General features: G+C 42.4%; 2 protein-coding genes and 1 pseudogene across 3 annotated transcripts in view; 2 read left to right on the forward strand and 1 right to left on the reverse strand.

The window, feature by feature from the left end:
• AMD1 (adenosylmethionine decarboxylase 1) overlaps positions 1-7,803 on the reverse strand; it is a 25,583-nt gene extending 17,780 nt beyond the window's left edge. The window contains exon 1 of the mRNA XM_019646350.1: positions 7,356-7,803. Within this exon, the coding sequence (XP_019501895.1) occupies positions 7,356-7,465 (110 nt within the window). The 5' untranslated portion in view covers positions 7,466-7,803. The remainder of the gene's footprint in view (positions 1-7,355) is intronic.
• A 100-nt stretch (positions 7,804-7,903) lies between these two features.
• CDK19 (cyclin dependent kinase 19) overlaps positions 7,904-16,591 on the forward strand; it is a 183,725-nt gene continuing 175,037 nt past the window's right edge. Inside the window, exon 1 of one of the 2 annotated variants that reach the window (XM_019646349.1) lies at positions 7,904-8,074. In XM_019646349.1, coding sequence (XP_019501894.1) covers positions 8,000-8,074 — 75 coding nt within the window. In that variant the 5' untranslated portion in view covers positions 7,904-7,999. The remainder of the gene's footprint in view (positions 8,075-16,591) is intronic. The other variant, XM_019646346.1, reaches the window with a different exon arrangement.
• LOC109384738 (serine/arginine-rich splicing factor 6-like) lies at positions 14,072-15,718 on the forward strand (annotated as a pseudogene).

The raw sequence follows: 16,591 nt of genomic DNA on the forward strand, positions 1-16,591 counted from the left end.
ACAACTAGACTGAAGAACAAAAGGACAGCAACTTGTCTGTTCCCCTTCCCCCAATTCCCCAGTAAAAATCTTTAAAAAAAAAAAAAAGCAAGAAGGAAAGCCTATTTTATTGTCCAGTAAGATCAAATTAAACTCTTTTCCTCACCAAAAATTTTTTTTTAAAGATTTTATTGGGAATTGGGGTAGGGAACAGCATTGGGGGAATCGGGGAAGGAGAACAGACAAGTTGCTGTCCTTTTGTTCTTCAGTCTAGTTGTGGAGGATGTCGCTTCACTGGCCCATTTTGGTATTATCATTGCGATCTTCACGGGTGAGGCAGTCGCTCGCTGGCCATTAAGTTCATGCCCGCTGCCGGCCAGCCCCACTGCAGCCTACGCTATCACTGGCAACTCATGGCAGCTCAGCTCCAGGTCGAGCTGTTGTTCACCATTTTAGCTGTAGAGGGCGCAGCATCACTGGCCCATGTGGGATCCGAATCAGCGGCCCTGTTGTTTACAGCTTGCGCTTCCAAGCCAACTCCTAACCAACGAGCCACTTGGCTGGCCCCAAAATTTCTTATTGTCTAACAGACTTCCTTTCCATTACTCTCACCCTCCCAAAGATGCCATTTCTTATAAAAGACTTTAGTTTGGTTCAGAATTCTAGTCCAGCAACTCTAAGAGATTTTTATATATGGTTACTGATTTCTATTTAACATCCTTTTGAAATCTGAAAAATTAGTACACAAACTGCAGGTTAAACCTAAGATACTAACCCCTCTTTTTACATTTCAACTTTAAATATCACATAAAACAACTCAATTTTAGAACACATCTATTCCTTTATTTACTTGGATATGCCTGGACTACTGCTTTTCTCCAACACACTGTTAACCAGTATTCTTTAACCCAAGCCATACCAGACAAAGTTTTCCTACTAAAAACAAAACAAAATTACATATGTGTTCGTCTCCCTTGAGAAATTGAACAAAAAAAAAAACCTCAGGGAAAAACTATGTATGGTGTCAGATACTAGTCTTATCACGGAGATCACTTCTTAAATTATATAAACGCCTAACCATTGCTCTGTACACCTGAAACTAATAAAAATATTGAATGTCAACTATAATTAGAAATACATATAATCATGGGATATAAAGTACAGCACAGGGAATACAGTTAATGGTATTGTAATAGCTGTGTGTGGTGTCAGATGGGCAGTAGACTTGTAAGCTGTGTAAATGTCTAATCATGCTTTGTATACCTGAAACTAATAAAAAAAGATTCTCGGTATTATGTAGCTTGTTTAGATGACACTCAAGGTAAATTCTATTAAATGGCCTACAGGAGGGTGGGAAATGTTTAATAGAAAAGGTGAACATCCAAGAAGAGGGTTCCAGCTTGACTTGGGAGTTAAAGCTTGGAAAGATGAGCCAGTGTTACTTCAAGTGTGTTCTAGTCCCTCATGCAACACATAAAATTCCGGATGGACTACATATCTAAATACAAAAGGCAAAACAATGCTTACGGGAGAAAAACATCTTCATTGCCGTGGGATGAGCAAAGATATCTTAAATAGTACACCAAAACTGCTAACCATTAAAGGGGAAATATTCATAAATTGGACTATGTTAAACTTATGAGCTTCTACTTTTAAAGATAGTATTCATAGAAGGAAAACCATTGAGAATATAATACATTTGTAATACACATACTGGATAGAGAATTCATCCGTAATATATTCAAAATTTCTACAAATAAAAGTCACCCCAAAAGAAAAACAGGCAAATAGACTTAAACAAGCATTTTACAGAAGATATCCAAATGGCCAATAAAGACATAAATGGAAGCTCAAATCCAGTAGTCTGATGGAAATACAACTACACACACAACAGCTAAAATTAAAAAGACAATACCAAGTGTTGAATGAAGATATGGAGCAACTGGAACCCTCAAGCTAGATATATGCACACCCCATGACCTGACAATTCCACTCCTAGATGTATGTATGTATAACAGAAACACATGTATTGTTCACTAAAAGACACAAATAATAGTGTTCATAGCAATATATTTGTATTAGCAGACTGGAAACTATTTAAATACTTGTTAACAGTAGAGTGGGTAAATTGTAGTATACTGACACCAATTATAATCATGATAGCTACAAAACTTCAAACATAATATTGACTAAAGAAGGCCTTATTATTACAAAGTAAATGATTCCATATCTATAGTATATGTTTAGTCAAGATGGTAATTGGTAGGGGTACAAGGGGACTTTTGGCTTACAGTGCTGGTTGTATGAGTGTGATCAGTTTGTGAAAATAAGGGCTGTACTTAAAGATTTTCATAACTTTTTGTTATCCTTCAACAAAAAAAGTTCAAAAAACATATCTGTATTCAGAAAATAAGCTGTTTTACTAATAGCCAGATTTTTCATATCATACTTACTACCACTCCCTGAAACTCCACTGGAATATTTCCTTCAAAATGGCCCTGTGATTTTCTCTTGGTTCAAGTCTCTGGAAAAATTTTCGTATAACAAATTCTTCAAATCCCATACTACTTCCAATTATTTTTTGTCCTTATATCTGATGAAAGCAGAAATTTGTCTCTAAAATCATTTCAGCAGCTTTCCAAATTCATATTCATCCTTGTTACTGTACAAAGATTTTGGGGGCATATAATGCTCTAACTTGATTTCATATAGATGCTAATTGCTAGGTTTACATACTTGGGTGGGGTGGGGGTGGGGACAAGGCTTACATAAATGGCAACCAAAATTATCCCTTGGTTTGTAGCAGTAAACACAACATATATACCGTATTTACCGGCGTATAAGACGACTGGGCGTATAAGACGACCCCCTAACATTTCCACTCAAAATACAGAGTTTGTTATATACTCGCCGTATAAGACTACCCCCTCTTCCGCACACCTTCCACACACCAAATAAAAGGTAAAACAATATCAGATTTGATTTGGCCCACTGAAGTGCAAACAAGCGTATTGTATTTCGTGTCACCACATAACCGTTTTGGCGATGTTGAGCCACCATGTCTGCTACATGTTTTTTGAGTTCTGGCCAGTGTGGGGTGCCTCTTCTTAATGCACACTTACCCCTTGGCATACTCTTTAATGCTTTCTCATTTGATTTCCAGTCCCGAACCATCTTTTCTGTTACTCCATATTGTCTTGCAGCAGCACAATTATTATTTTCCTTAGCAAAGTTTATAACTTTCAGTTTAAAATTTGCATCATACTTCTTTCTTTTGGCTGGTGCCATGATAGGGATGATAGGGGTTTGACTGGTCGACATTTTCTATGCTGTACTGTACAATGGTGCAGTATTGTGGTTGGCTGTTTACAAAGCCTGATTTGATTGGTCCCTGCTCCCTGTTTGCCCGCCCTGTCACTATAGCAGTCTGGTCCACCCTTGCATCAGCATCTCCCTGGGACCTCACTAGTGCGCAAGTGCGAGCTCTTCAACATTCTAACAGGCACCATGATAGCGCAAAATCGCGAATCTTCAATGCATATGTAAAGAAATATACGGTAACCCGAATTTACCACACTCGCAAAATCGCACACAGCCGACCATACACCCAGTATGGTATCGCGATTCGCGATTTTGCGCTATCATACTGGGTGTATGGTCAGCTGTGTGCGATTTTGCGAGTGTGGTAAAATCGCATAACAGCAAAATCGCATAACAGCCGAGCATACACCCAGCAGCGCTGCTGATGCCTGAACGGTATGTGGAATGAAGTGGGCGGGCATCGGGAGGCCACTATGGCACGGGGCAAGCACTATGGGCAGTCTATCTGAAGTGTACCTGGCGTATAAGACGACCCCCCACTTGGAGGCATATTTTTCAGGGCCAAAAAATCGTCTTATACGCCGGCAAATACGGTACCAATAAAAACTAGAATATTTCTATTAGCAAGTTAATTCAATAGTTTATGAGAATCACTGAAAAAATAAAGTTACACAAAAATGATTAGATTGTTTATTGGAAGCACGCACCCACTTATTTTAACCTGTGTTGTAGAACTTCAAATTTTACTCATCTTTTCATTTACATTTAATTTACAAGATTGTTGATACACTCTACCTGTGAAACTGTCAAAAAGATAGCGAACACCTCCATTACTTCCAAAAAGTCCTTCATGCCTCTTTATTAATCCACTCATCCCTTTACTCCTATCCTCAGGCAACCACTGATCTGTCAGATTAGCATGCATTTTTTAGAGTTATAGAAATTAAATCTTACACTATAGTATTAAAAAAATTTTTTTTACAGTATAGTACTTTTAAAGAAACTGTCAAACCATTTTCCAAAGTAGTTTGTTCGGTTTCCATTCCCACCAGCAGTGTATGCAAGTTCTGGTTTACAGCTTGTCAGTTTGATATAAAAATTATGCTACCCCAGGGTTTCCTCTCAATTTAAAACAATGTGTGAAAAAGCTTGTAACTATTTCTTCCTTGAACTTTAGGGAAAACACTCCAGAGAAGCAATTTGGGCCTAGAGTTTTCTTTATGGGATGATTAGTGACTCATTCAATTTATATAACGACTATAGGACTATTTAGGTTTTCCATTTCTTCTTGCATATATGTTGGAAAGGCATTTTTCTACGGAATTTTCCATAACATCCTTGTTATCTTTTTAATGTCTACAGCATGTGTAGTGGTGCCATTAGGACATTTGTGCCTTCTCACTCTCAGTGTCTTTAGGTTTTGTTTGATGTACAATGTAGCTACATTTATTTTAATACAGTCTGTGAAGGTCTTTTAACTGACCTTTCATTTATTTACATTTTAATGGAATTACTGAGTGTGGGAATGAGGCAAGGACAAGCAAAGACTTTCTGGCGTCTACAGTTTTTTAAATCATTAAGTGAAACAAAGTTACTAAAGATTGATTATTCTACAGAAAGATTAATATAATGAGGCAATCCATAATAAAACTTCCTGGCGACACTACCTCTTCTACTTGAGTAAAAATAACTATTATACATCAAATTGTTAGAGCACTTTTTAATGTGTAGCCTTTTAGACTACAATCTGATAGAATTCCTTCTCCAGCCTTGGTTGCTAAAAAAGAAAAAAGGAAATTTTGTCCTAAAGAGCAAAGAATCAAAGATAAATATAGTAACACTTCTACACTGTACTATGTGTCAGTTTTAAAGTTTTAACCCACTTAATCCTCACAGCTATCCCATGAAGTAGGTACCATTATTGTCTCCATTTTAAAGATAAGGAAACATCATACAGCTAGTATGTTTGAATTCAAATCGAGACATTCCAGAGGCCATGAACCAACCATTTCATTAACCAAACTCTTTGAGATGACCCATGATCCTTCCTAGGTCCCAACTCCACCTTCCCAGAGACCAGGCTCCAATGATTCCCTCTTCCAAGGTCACTGACTTTAGGTGATTTATCTAGCATCTAATATTTTTTCAGGTACTTTTTGAACTCCAGTAAATAACCTAACCTGTGCACCCTGCTTGACAGGTCACTGAAAAATGTTCCCAGAAAGGTTACTAATGTACGTATCAGTTAAATTCAATATTTTTCAGTTCTTAGTTGCTCCATCTACAACAGCTGAACTGTGCTGCTAGAAGACTCTCAAAAAGCAAGCTGCCCTTTTAGAAGTCTTTCTCCCCTCCTCCACTTGGAACTCTTAACCACCAAAAAAACCTCAAGCTGAAATTCTGGGATTTCTGACCCAGAACTTGGGGAGGAAAAGCCCTCTTCCCTTTATAAAAGAGTCCTTACAAACAAAGCTTCAAAACATTTAATGAGCCAGGGCAAAACAATTTGTTATTCCTTTTATAAGATTTTCTAGATAATCCGATTACAATCGTTTTATCTACCGCTTATCACCAACTCCAGGGAGTTTTCCCATCTGCGATCTGGAGGAAATACTAAGCTTTCCCATATTTGTAAGAAAAATAGCTGCTCCCTATAACATACATATAAAGTGCTCAGAACTGAGCATGGCACATATTGAACATTTTAAGTATCGCACAAAGCTTTAAAAATTGAGACCTATGACAGTTTAGCTATCACGATGCTTTTCTACAAGAGAATCCTTCAAGACATAATGCCTTAAAGTCCCGGCAGCACGTGTCCTCCTGGATTCCCTTTCTCCAGTTGCTTTTTGTCAGGGACCGCAGCGAGCGCAGCCAACATTCCTGAAACGCCCATTGGCCCACACCCTGGGGCCAGGCTCTCGGTCGGGCCCAGGAGCTCATTGGTCGTCGCCTCTCAATGAAGCGGCCACGCCGGTTCCTGCGCAGCACCACCACAGTCGCCGCACTCGTGCTCGGAGCCTAGAAAGGCAAGTGGTGGCTAGCGGTCTGAGAGCCGCCGGGTACAGGCCCAAGCACCTTCGGAATCGCCTGCGGTTTTACTTGCGCTTGTATTTCCCAACAACACTAGAAGACCTCTCCTTTTCTGCGCGACCAGCCCAGCTCTCTCGCGTTGACTGCCGGGGTGGGAGGCTGGGGCCCCAAGATTCCTTTGCTGGCTTAGGCATTAAAGGTATTATGTCCTGGGCCGGACGGGCCTCTAGCCCGTAAATGTAGGCAAACCTTACTCCACCCTCTACCTCGCCAGGATCCCACCGACTCGGTAACAGGTTACACAGCCCAAGGTCAAGAGACTCGGGAGGAAACCTCTGTAGGCTCCGAGGCCGTCTCTCCCAGGCCGCCCCGCAAAGGTTTTGGTGCAGAGCACGTTAGGGCGGCGGCGAGGCCCAGCCACTGCGACACCACCGCTCCCGCCCAATCCCCGCCGCCCGGGCGCCACATGCTGCCAGAGCGGACCACGGGCGGGAGGCCTGCTCGCTAGCGTCTCAGCCCCGGGCCAGAAGCGCCCCCCTCCTAGCCGTCTCACGCCCCAAGAACGAGTCCGGCTCAGACCCGTTCCCTCCCTCCGCCACTCCCCGAGGCGGGCATGCCCGAATTAGCGCCTGACTAAGCCCGCCGAGCCACACCTGCCGGGAGGGAGCCCGCACCGCACCCCCACACGCCCTCGCCCAGGGCCTTAGACCGTCAATTCCGAAGGGGAAGTCGGGAGGCGCGGGGCCGCCACGCCACCCGGAGCAGCACCGCCGCCGCCGCCTCGCACGCTGCGCGGGGAACGTTACCTGAGCACGCTGCGGCGCGGGCCTCATCCCCTCCCCCCGGGCAGCACCCGACGCGGCAACGGCGACGCGAGAAACCGGCTCAGGCCCCGCGTGGATGCGGCTGCTCCCCCCAGCTCCGGGGCCCCCTCCTCGGCCCCCGAATTCCGCCCGTGTCTGGTGCCTTCCAGGCGGCAACAGCCCCAAGCCCGAGTGTGGGCGAGAGACCGGCGCACCCACCTTGGGATGGTGCGAAGATCCCCAGATCCTTGGTTTGCGTCGGGTTGCTGCCTGGAGAACCAAACCTCCAGCAGCTTCTCCGTCCCTTCGAAAAAATGTGCAGCTTCCATCACCGTGAGACTAGCGAACAACCAACAACCACAGAAAATCAACTAAATTAAATCTCTTCTCCCGCCGCTGCCGCTGCTGCGGATTGTTCCAGCTGTGTTACTAAAGTTCAGGTTCCTTTTTTTTTTTTGCTATAATTTTATATTAACTTTTTTTAAAAAAAGGATTAATAAAATTCTCCCGGCTTTTCTTTTTGTGAGCGAAAGTTGAACGTGAGTCTGTTGGAAATAGAGGCAGATACAGTTCAGTCTCTTGTAGTTCGCTGTTTCCCCGTTACAGAGAGCAGAGCGAGCGCTAGCTAATGTCGCCGGCCATACTGTGGAAGCGTGGGCGCTGCGTGAACAGCGAATTTATAGATCCCCTCTCTCTCCACAGGCCCGGAAGTGACATAAAGTCCCGCCCCTGCGGCTCATAGCTACAGCCGTCTGTCAATCACCAGCCGCCGAGTTACCGCTGGCTGGTTGCCGGCCTCTGAAGAGCGCGGGGAGCTGCCCGCCGCGCTGCGGTTGGGTTTTGCGCCGTCCCCTGGGCGGGAGATGGCGCTGTGTTGTCCGGCTGGGGACTACGAACCTGGGGTCGAATGCAGAGTGCTTGGGAAAAGCGGGAACGGGGTAAGGAAAGGCTGTGCAGCGCTGCGTAAAACAACTGGGTAGCTGAGAACATGGGTGGGTCCTTAGGAGGGTTGGCGGGGTTTGGCGGGGGCGGTGGCTACTGCTAGGCTGGTGTGGTGGCTTTGATCCTGAGCAGTTTGCCGCGATTGCTGAGGTACCTGGCTGTTCTCCGAAGTGTGTTTCCCTGAGGCGAACGAAGCCAGGCATTAAAACTCAGCATTTGTCTATGACGCACATGTTGATAAAGGTTGGATTAGAAGGCGCTTTAATTCTCCCCACTCCTTAGTTGATGTGCATATTAACGCAGTTCTCGATTCGTTTACACAATAGCCAGAAGCGTCGTCTCCCTATTTAAAAAAGGAAAAGCAATGTGACGCCCAGCACTGGAGGGCTCCAGCTCTACCTACCTCCCACCGTGTGGCTTGCCAAACCTCGGAGCTGGCCAAGCGCTGCAGCTGCCATGAAGCGCTGGCAACTCCGTGCTCCATTAGGTCAACTGGTGGGTATTTATTCTGCAAAACTATTTCTAGAAACTGATTTATTGAGTATAATCGAAATTGTTTGATAACATTTTTCTTTGAATTGTCTCAAGTTGATGAACTAATTGAAAGGGGTTCCCACCACCTCCAAAATTTATATGCTGTCATCTCAGTGCATCAGAATTTACATGGAAATTAACATAACGGATTCAAAACATCACTAGTGGTGGTTTTAAAGAACCATGAATCTAATATTTCAGTAATCAACGTAAAGTGGAAAACAGTTTGTGAAGTCGTAGTCAAACAGTTGAACCTGAATTGACAAAATTGTGGTAACAAAGTTATGTACTCGGAAATCTGGGAGAAAAAAGCCAACCTGACATGCGAGTAAAAATCACCATTGTAACAAGACAAAAGATTTTTCCCCCCTATCATTCCTAGATAAAGACTTTCCTCAACTAAAAGTGAAACAAGAAAATGTTGTAAGCATGAAAAACCTAATGAAAAAGACAGTTTGAATTTGCACTCTAGATTCCCTGCAGGGTAGAACTTGTCATACAAAAATATTTGTTCACATTTCTCCATAAAATCTGTTGAAAGAAGTTACGTTGTGCAGTAGGTATGTATACTACTATTGCCATGTTTTTAAAAGCAACTCAAACGGGATTGGAACAAAAGAATATAAATGTTGCTTGTGTTATTATGATAATTCAAAGAGTGTGGTGTTATACTTGGAATAAAGATAAAAGAAGTATGTGTTTTACAAGCTATTCAGTTATTTGATGTTGCTTATTGAAATGAAGCATCAGCCTACTAACCCACCTCAAACACTAATTGTGGTATAAACATAATTTGGCTTATAATTGCTTCCAATTAGTTGCTTTTCAATTACTATTATGTTTTTCCCAATGCAATTTAATTTAATATAAAAGTGCCAAAAATCTTGGCAAGGTAAGTCCTTGTTAATTTGATATAGGATAATTTTAAAAGTGCCTACCAACTGGACTGGTCCTTTGTAAAATATATTATTTTTCTTAACCGTCATTACTATTTTGAAGCTCAAAGTCCCTTGTACAAATTAGTAAGTCAGTTAATCTTATTTAAATATTTCACTGTACTTAATATGTCCAAAACATATCTATCATCATCCCTTTATCATCAGCCCCATTTCTATCAGTGACCATTTTTCCCGCTTTATCAGTTTTTTAAAAAAATGCTTATTGAACATTTCTGCACTTTGCACATAAAAGGTTGTTTAAAGACTTAAAGGACTCCCATCCCATAGGCTTTCATAAGGCATTTCTAAATTTTACCTCTTCCCCTCTTATTCTCTTTAGTAATCCTTCCTATTGAGATCTTACCTACATTTAAAAAAAATCCTTACTTGACACTACTTCTTTCAGCTATCCCTCAATTTTCCTGCTCTCCTTCATAGCAGAAATCCCTAAAAGACATAAAGACATGTCTATGCTTTTGGTCTTCGCCTCTTCATCTCTTCTTCAAACCCTCCAAATGGGTATTTATCCCTATCACTTGACTGGATGGAATGGCATTTCTCAAGGCCCACTTCTTGTCAAAGCCAGTGGTTCAAAGAATGGTGTTGGGTTGGCCAAGTGGTGCAATGATTAAGTACTGGCTTGGGATGCCAGAGGACCCCGGTTCGGATCCCACATATGAGGGCCAGTGACACTGCCCTCCACAGCTAAGATGCTGAACAACAGCTCACCCTGGAGCTGGGCTGCGTAGGCTGCAGCTCCTGTGGCAGTGGGTTGCCATGGGTTTAAAAAAAAAAAAAAGAATGGTGTCAATCCTTTTTACTCAGTCTTTCAATGGCTTGTGATACAATTAGCTACATCTTCCTCCTTAAAACAATTCTCTAGGCTTTTGTGATGCCTCTTTTTTTTTATTTTTTGGTTTTCTTTCTGTATCTGGATATCCTTCCCAAATATGGTTGCTAAAATGCCCTTGGCTTCTCTGACTTCTTTTCTTTGTGTACTTTCTCCTGAAGTCACCTACTTCACCCACTCCATGGCTTTATGACACATCCATATACTAATGACTTTCAAATCTCTACCTCCAGCCCAGGCACCTTTGAATTCCAGACCTTTGGGACACTTGCCTACCTGACATTTCCACTTGAATGTCTACTAAGTACATCGAAGCTAACATGACTAAAAGAGATGTTCCTTTTCACAGCAAAACCGGCCCCCTCCCCACAAAAACAAAAATAAAACACTACCTATTCTCAACCTAAGCTCCCTGGCTGACCTTTCTGCCTCTACCCTTGCCTCCTTATGTTCTACCCTTTATGCAACAACCATCGCATTAAATAGCAGGTGCTCAAGCCCAAAGTCATCTTTGATTCCACTGTTTCCTGCACTTCAACTACCAATGCAATCTATCATTAGCCTTTATGATGATACTTCTAAAACATTTCAAGAATTTATCTTCTAACTTCACCGCTATCACTACCCTAGTTCAGAGAACTAAAATTAGTTCTCTTGGACTACTGCAGTTTTCTAACCACTTTCTCTGCCTTCACTTTGGCCCCCTCAGATGATTTATCACAGAGCAGCCAGATTGATTGTTTTAAAAACATAAATCTAATTATGACACTTCCTCTATTTTAATATTTTTAAATTTTCCAATGGTTTTCCATCACACTTAAAATCAAAATTCCTTACCTTAGCCTTCAAACCCCTCCATGATATGGTCCTGGACTAATTCTTCTCCAAGGTCATCTTCACCATTTGCTTCCTGTGCCCCAGCCATACTGACCTTTCTTCTTTTAGGTCCTTTTCATTTGTCTGAAATGCTCTTTCTCCTCCTCTTTGTATGACTTGTTCATTCATGTCACTTAGGTCTTAGCTTAAATGTTGCCTCTTCTGAGAGGTCACCTGTGATAGCAGGGCACAGGCTAAGCTACTATAACAAAGAGATCCCCAAATATAGTAACTAAAAAAGAGATTAAAGTGTGTTTCTCACATAACAGTCCAGAGGTAGGCAGGTGGTTTAAGAGTGAGTGGGCAGTTCTGCTCTGTGAGATCATTCAGGGACTCAGTTTCCGTCTAGTCTGTTTTCATTGAATGCAATCTTTTCTGTTTTAAAGATTTTATTGGGGAATTGGGGGAGGGGAACAGTGCTGGGGAATGGGGGGGTAGGGAGGGAAGGGGAACAGACAAGTTGCTGTCCTTTTTGTTCTTCAGTCTAGTTGTGGAGGATGTCGCTTCACTAGCCTATGTTGATATCATTGCGTTCTTCCCTGCTGAGGCAGATGGGTCGCCGGCCTCTGGACGGCCGCTCACGGCGGCTGCTGGCCGCTCACGCTGGCTGCCAACCACTCATGGTAGCTTATGGCAGCCCACTGCAGCAGGGGCTGCAGCCTATGCCGTCGCTGGTGACTCACGGCAGCCCAGCTTCAGGTTGAGCTGTTGTTCACCATCTTAGCTGTAGAGGGCAGTGTCACTGGACCTCATGTGGGATCTGAACCAGGGTCCTGCTGCTCAGAGCTGGCGTCCCAAGCCAGCTCTTAACCAAAGCACCACGTGGCTGGCCCTGAATGCAATCTTCAGTCACATGATTGAAGCTGGCCCACGTCTGACTCTATTCCAGGCTGGAAAATGGATTAAAGAAAGTGGAGAAAAAAATAATTTACTTATGAAAACAAGACCTGGAAATAGTAACATCAGTTCTGCTCACTTAGTCACCTTTTCACACATAACTACCAGGGAGGCTGGAAAATATGGCTGCTACTTGGGTAGCTAATTGCCTGGTCAAAAGTTCGGTGATTCTGTTACTAAAAGGAAAAAGGGAGAGAATCGGTGTGGGGGACAATCAACAGGCCTGCCACACCTTTTCTTACCAGCTAGTCACTCTCTAACACACTATTCTGCTTTAATTTTCTGCATAATTCTTATTGTTTTCTTGCATTTACTTGTTGTCAGCTCCCTCTTACACTCAATTAGACTTTAAGCTACATTAAAGCTTGTTTGTCTTTGCTTAATACTGTTTATACAGTATTGCCCAAAAAAGTATTTGACATGAGGTTAGATTCAATCAGTATTAGTTGAGTAAATGAGTCTTTCAGTTCCCTCCTAATACATACTACTCTTTCAAATTAACCTTGTCTCCCAACATTCCTTCAAAGTAACCTCCAGTCCCTGCACTATCAGAATCTTATTCAATTTCCAGTACTAGCTACAATTCCACATAACATTCTCTAGGGCAGTTCGCCAGCACACACTGACTGTATTAGCTGTCTATTGCTGCATAACAAATCACACAAACTTAGTGGCTTAAAAAATATACACATTTATTATCTCATTATTTGTGCGGCTCAGGAGTTTGCAAATGGCTTGCTTAGCTGGGTCCTCTGCTTTAGGGTCTCTGTCACAAGACTGCAGTGAAGGTATTATTGATCTGGGTTGCAGTCTCATATCAAGGTTTGATTAGGAAAGGATCTTCTTCCAGGCTCACATGGTTGTTGGCAGAATTCAGTTCCTTACAAGCTTTTGAACTGAGGGCCTCAGTTCCTTGCCACATGGGCCTCTCCATAGGTCAGCTCATAACATAACAGCTTGTTTTGTCAAAGCCAGAAACAGACAGAGTATGCTAGTAAGACAGAAGTTACAATCTAATATAATCATGGAATCCCAATACCTTTACAACTTTGCCGTATTCTATTGCTTAAGAAGGTACAAGGAAGTCACAAGTTCTGCACACACTAAAGGAGAGTGGATTCCACAAGGGCATGAATACTGGGAGTTGGGGATCATGGAGGCTTTGTTTAAAACTTATTGGTCACACTCGCTACCCTCTGGGACCTCCAAAAGCATTTGTAATTAAGACCACACTACCACTTAATAGCTTCATTGTTGGTTTAATCTGCCAACTAAATTGGAACATCTATATCTTTTATTTTGATATCCCAATCTCAAAACAAAGCACATATATGTTTTCATGTATTTTTGGATTAAATTTAGAGTGGCTGGGTGGTGTGCTGGAGCTGGCTTCTTCCTGTTTGCAAAAGCCATTAGTTAAATTTTCAGAACTTTTAGGAGCCAGTTGATATCACATTGTTAGCTTGAAATTGGCCACGGTGGGAGTATTTACTTCAAGGAAATTGGTAAACTGTGTAATCAGCTTCTCTATACCCAGCAAGAAGCAGGTGTTAAGCATTTACTAGTATACCACTGGTTGTCACAAATCTGTCACTTTGTGATGTTAAAAACATGGTTTTCTCTAATGGAAACATGAGCTCCACCACCCAAGGTTGTTGTGAGGCTTCATTGAGATTATGAGTGATAAAAGTGATTTGGAAACAATAGACTAGCATACAAAGATAAGTTATTATTACTACTAAATGCAGAAGTAAATGAAGAAAGGAACAACACTGCAATGCTTGAGATATTTTACATTAAATTGTGAAACAAAAGTGCCCAGGTATAATCTGTCCCAAAAGCTGTTGACTTCTTTTGTGTGACTAATGTGGATAAGAGGAGATATGCCAAAAGTGAAAATGCGGTTGTGTTAGGAATGACTCCCGTTAATGTCCCATGTTGTATTTCAATTTATCAGACATAGGGGAAAGACAAGTAACAGAAAAAAGTGAAACTAATAAGAGAGAATAAGAAACTGAGACTATACCATTGTGTGGCTGGACTTGGCCGCCGCTGCCATGTGAGGCACGTGTTGGGGTTCTTGCTGTCCCCGCATCCACACCGCTGTTTCTGCTTGCGGTCTGCGGTTGGGACAGCCAGCCCTCGGGTCCCCTGCCCGCCATGGACATGCCACATCTACATAGGACGCCTTAGCTACCACATCCGGGAGAAAGACATCCTGCATTTTTTCAGGAATAGACCTCAAAAATGGGTACGGCTTCGTGGAATTCAGGAATTCAGGACTCCCACGACTGGCCACCATGCTGTCACGAGCTGAACCTCAAGTACCTCTGTGGCGAGTGCGTGATTGTGGAGCATTCCTGTGCCTTGACCGTGATGGCTATAGTTATGGAAGCCGCAGTGGTGAAGGTGAATATAGCAGTCGGAGAACTTCTGGCAGAAACAAATATGGATCACCTATTGGTGCAGAATTCAGGCTTATTGTAGAAACTCTTTCTAGTTGTTGCAGTAGGCAAGATTTAAAGGATTTCAGGAGACAAGCAGGTGAGGTAATCTATTCAGATGCTCACAAAGAATGCACGAAGGTGTAATTGAGTTTTGCTCCTACTCTGACATGAAGTGTACTTTGGCACTGGATGGTACAGAAATAAACGGCAGCAATATTAGGTTCATTGAAGATAAAGCAAGAATGAGCCATAGGCATTCTTACTCTGGAAGCAGATCAAGGTCATGGTCAGAGAAGGTCACGAAGTAGGAGTTGCAGGAGCAGCCATAGTAGATCACAAAGTATCTCAAAAAGTCGCTCCCAGGGGAGGGGGATTATCACTTTGTGAAGGGTGAAATGCTATTACATTGTTTTGTACAACTGCAACTAATAATTTAAAAAAGGGTGGGGGGAGTCCTGATCTAGGTCTCGGAGCAAATGTCTATTATGTTCTCAGTCAAAAGGCAGGAAATGGAGATCGAAGAGCAAATCTAAGCCCAAGTCTGATCTGGACTCCCATTCACATTCTCAGAGCAGATCTAAGGATGCGAATTACAAATCTCAAAGCAGGCCACGTTCTCCATCTCGTTCTCCCAAAGAAAATGGAAAAGGTGTTATAAAGTCAAAATCTATTGTAGATTAAGGAGTCGGTCTTGTTCCAATTCTCCCCTACCTGCTCCACTCTCAAAAGCTCATTCTGTGTCCCCTCCACCAAAAAGAACTTCAAGATCCTGTTCTAGATCCAATCAAAGTCAAGATCACCATCCAGATCAAGTTCCAGAGATTAACCCAGAACTCTACGTTCTTTGCACACTAACTAGTATTATGGAACAATTTCCTGCTTGCTTAGGCAGTTCTCTTCCATGTTTGTACTTCGCCTCTTCTGCAAGAAGAATCTCCTAAAACAAGGGCACACAGCAATTGATTTGTGACCAAATTTATTGAAAAAGTGAGGATCTAAAGAAATGGTGGCATGAAGACCTTCCTTCTTTGAAGAATTAAGATAACTTTGATATTACAGCTATTGAGCTAAAATAACTTTTCTCAAGATGATGCTCTCATTTAGTTTTTTTTTGTTTTTTTATTGGGGGTTTTTTGGGGACGGGAACAGTGCTGGGGAATTGGGGGAAGGGGAACAGACAAGCCGCTGTTGTTTTGTTCTTCAGTCTAGTTGTGGAGGACGTTGCTTCACTGGCCCAAGTAGGCACCATCATTGTGCTCTTCCCGGGCGAGGCAGATCAGTCGCCTGCTTCTGGATGGCCTCTCACTGCGGCTGCTGGCCACTCACACTGGCTGCTGGCTACATACGGTAGCCCATGGCAACCCACTGCCACAGGGGCTGCAGCCTACGCTGTCGCTGGCGACTCACGGCAGCACAGCTCCAGGTTGAGCTGTTGTTCAGCATCTTAGCTGTAGAGGGCAGTGTCACTGGCCCTCATATGTGGTATCCGAACCGGGGCCTCTGGCGTCCCAAGCCAGTTCTTAACCATCGCGCCACTTGGCCGGCCCTCATTTAGTTGTTTGTTTTTTGTTTTGTTTTGTTTTAAAGTATTTCAGCAGGGTCTACTGCAGAGATTTTGTTTTATTTGTTTGATTACTTTTAAATTAACCATTTCAAGCATTGAATATTTAAGGCTTTAGAGGGAGAACTCATTTTTCAATTATGTTGGCTTTTTATAAAGCTTGAGTTATGTAAGATTTCAATAAAAGTTTGCTACTAAAAAAAAACCAAAAAAGAAACTTAGAATATAACAAACTTAGTAAAAGTGTTTCCTAGGATTAATTAAATATTTAACAGCAGATATAAAGTTAAAAATAAGAAAAAATAGACAATGAGCTTAATGAATGGAAATGGACAATACATTTATAAACAATGTAGTTGACCACCGTCCTGGCGAAATATGCAAACATAATTTTCTTACTTGTTTACATC

This window comes from Hipposideros armiger, unplaced genomic scaffold, assembly GCF_001890085.2.
Source record: "Hipposideros armiger isolate ML-2016 unplaced genomic scaffold, ASM189008v1 scaffold_101, whole genome shotgun sequence".
Taxonomy (NCBI): Eukaryota; Metazoa; Chordata; class Mammalia; order Chiroptera; family Hipposideridae; genus Hipposideros; species Hipposideros armiger.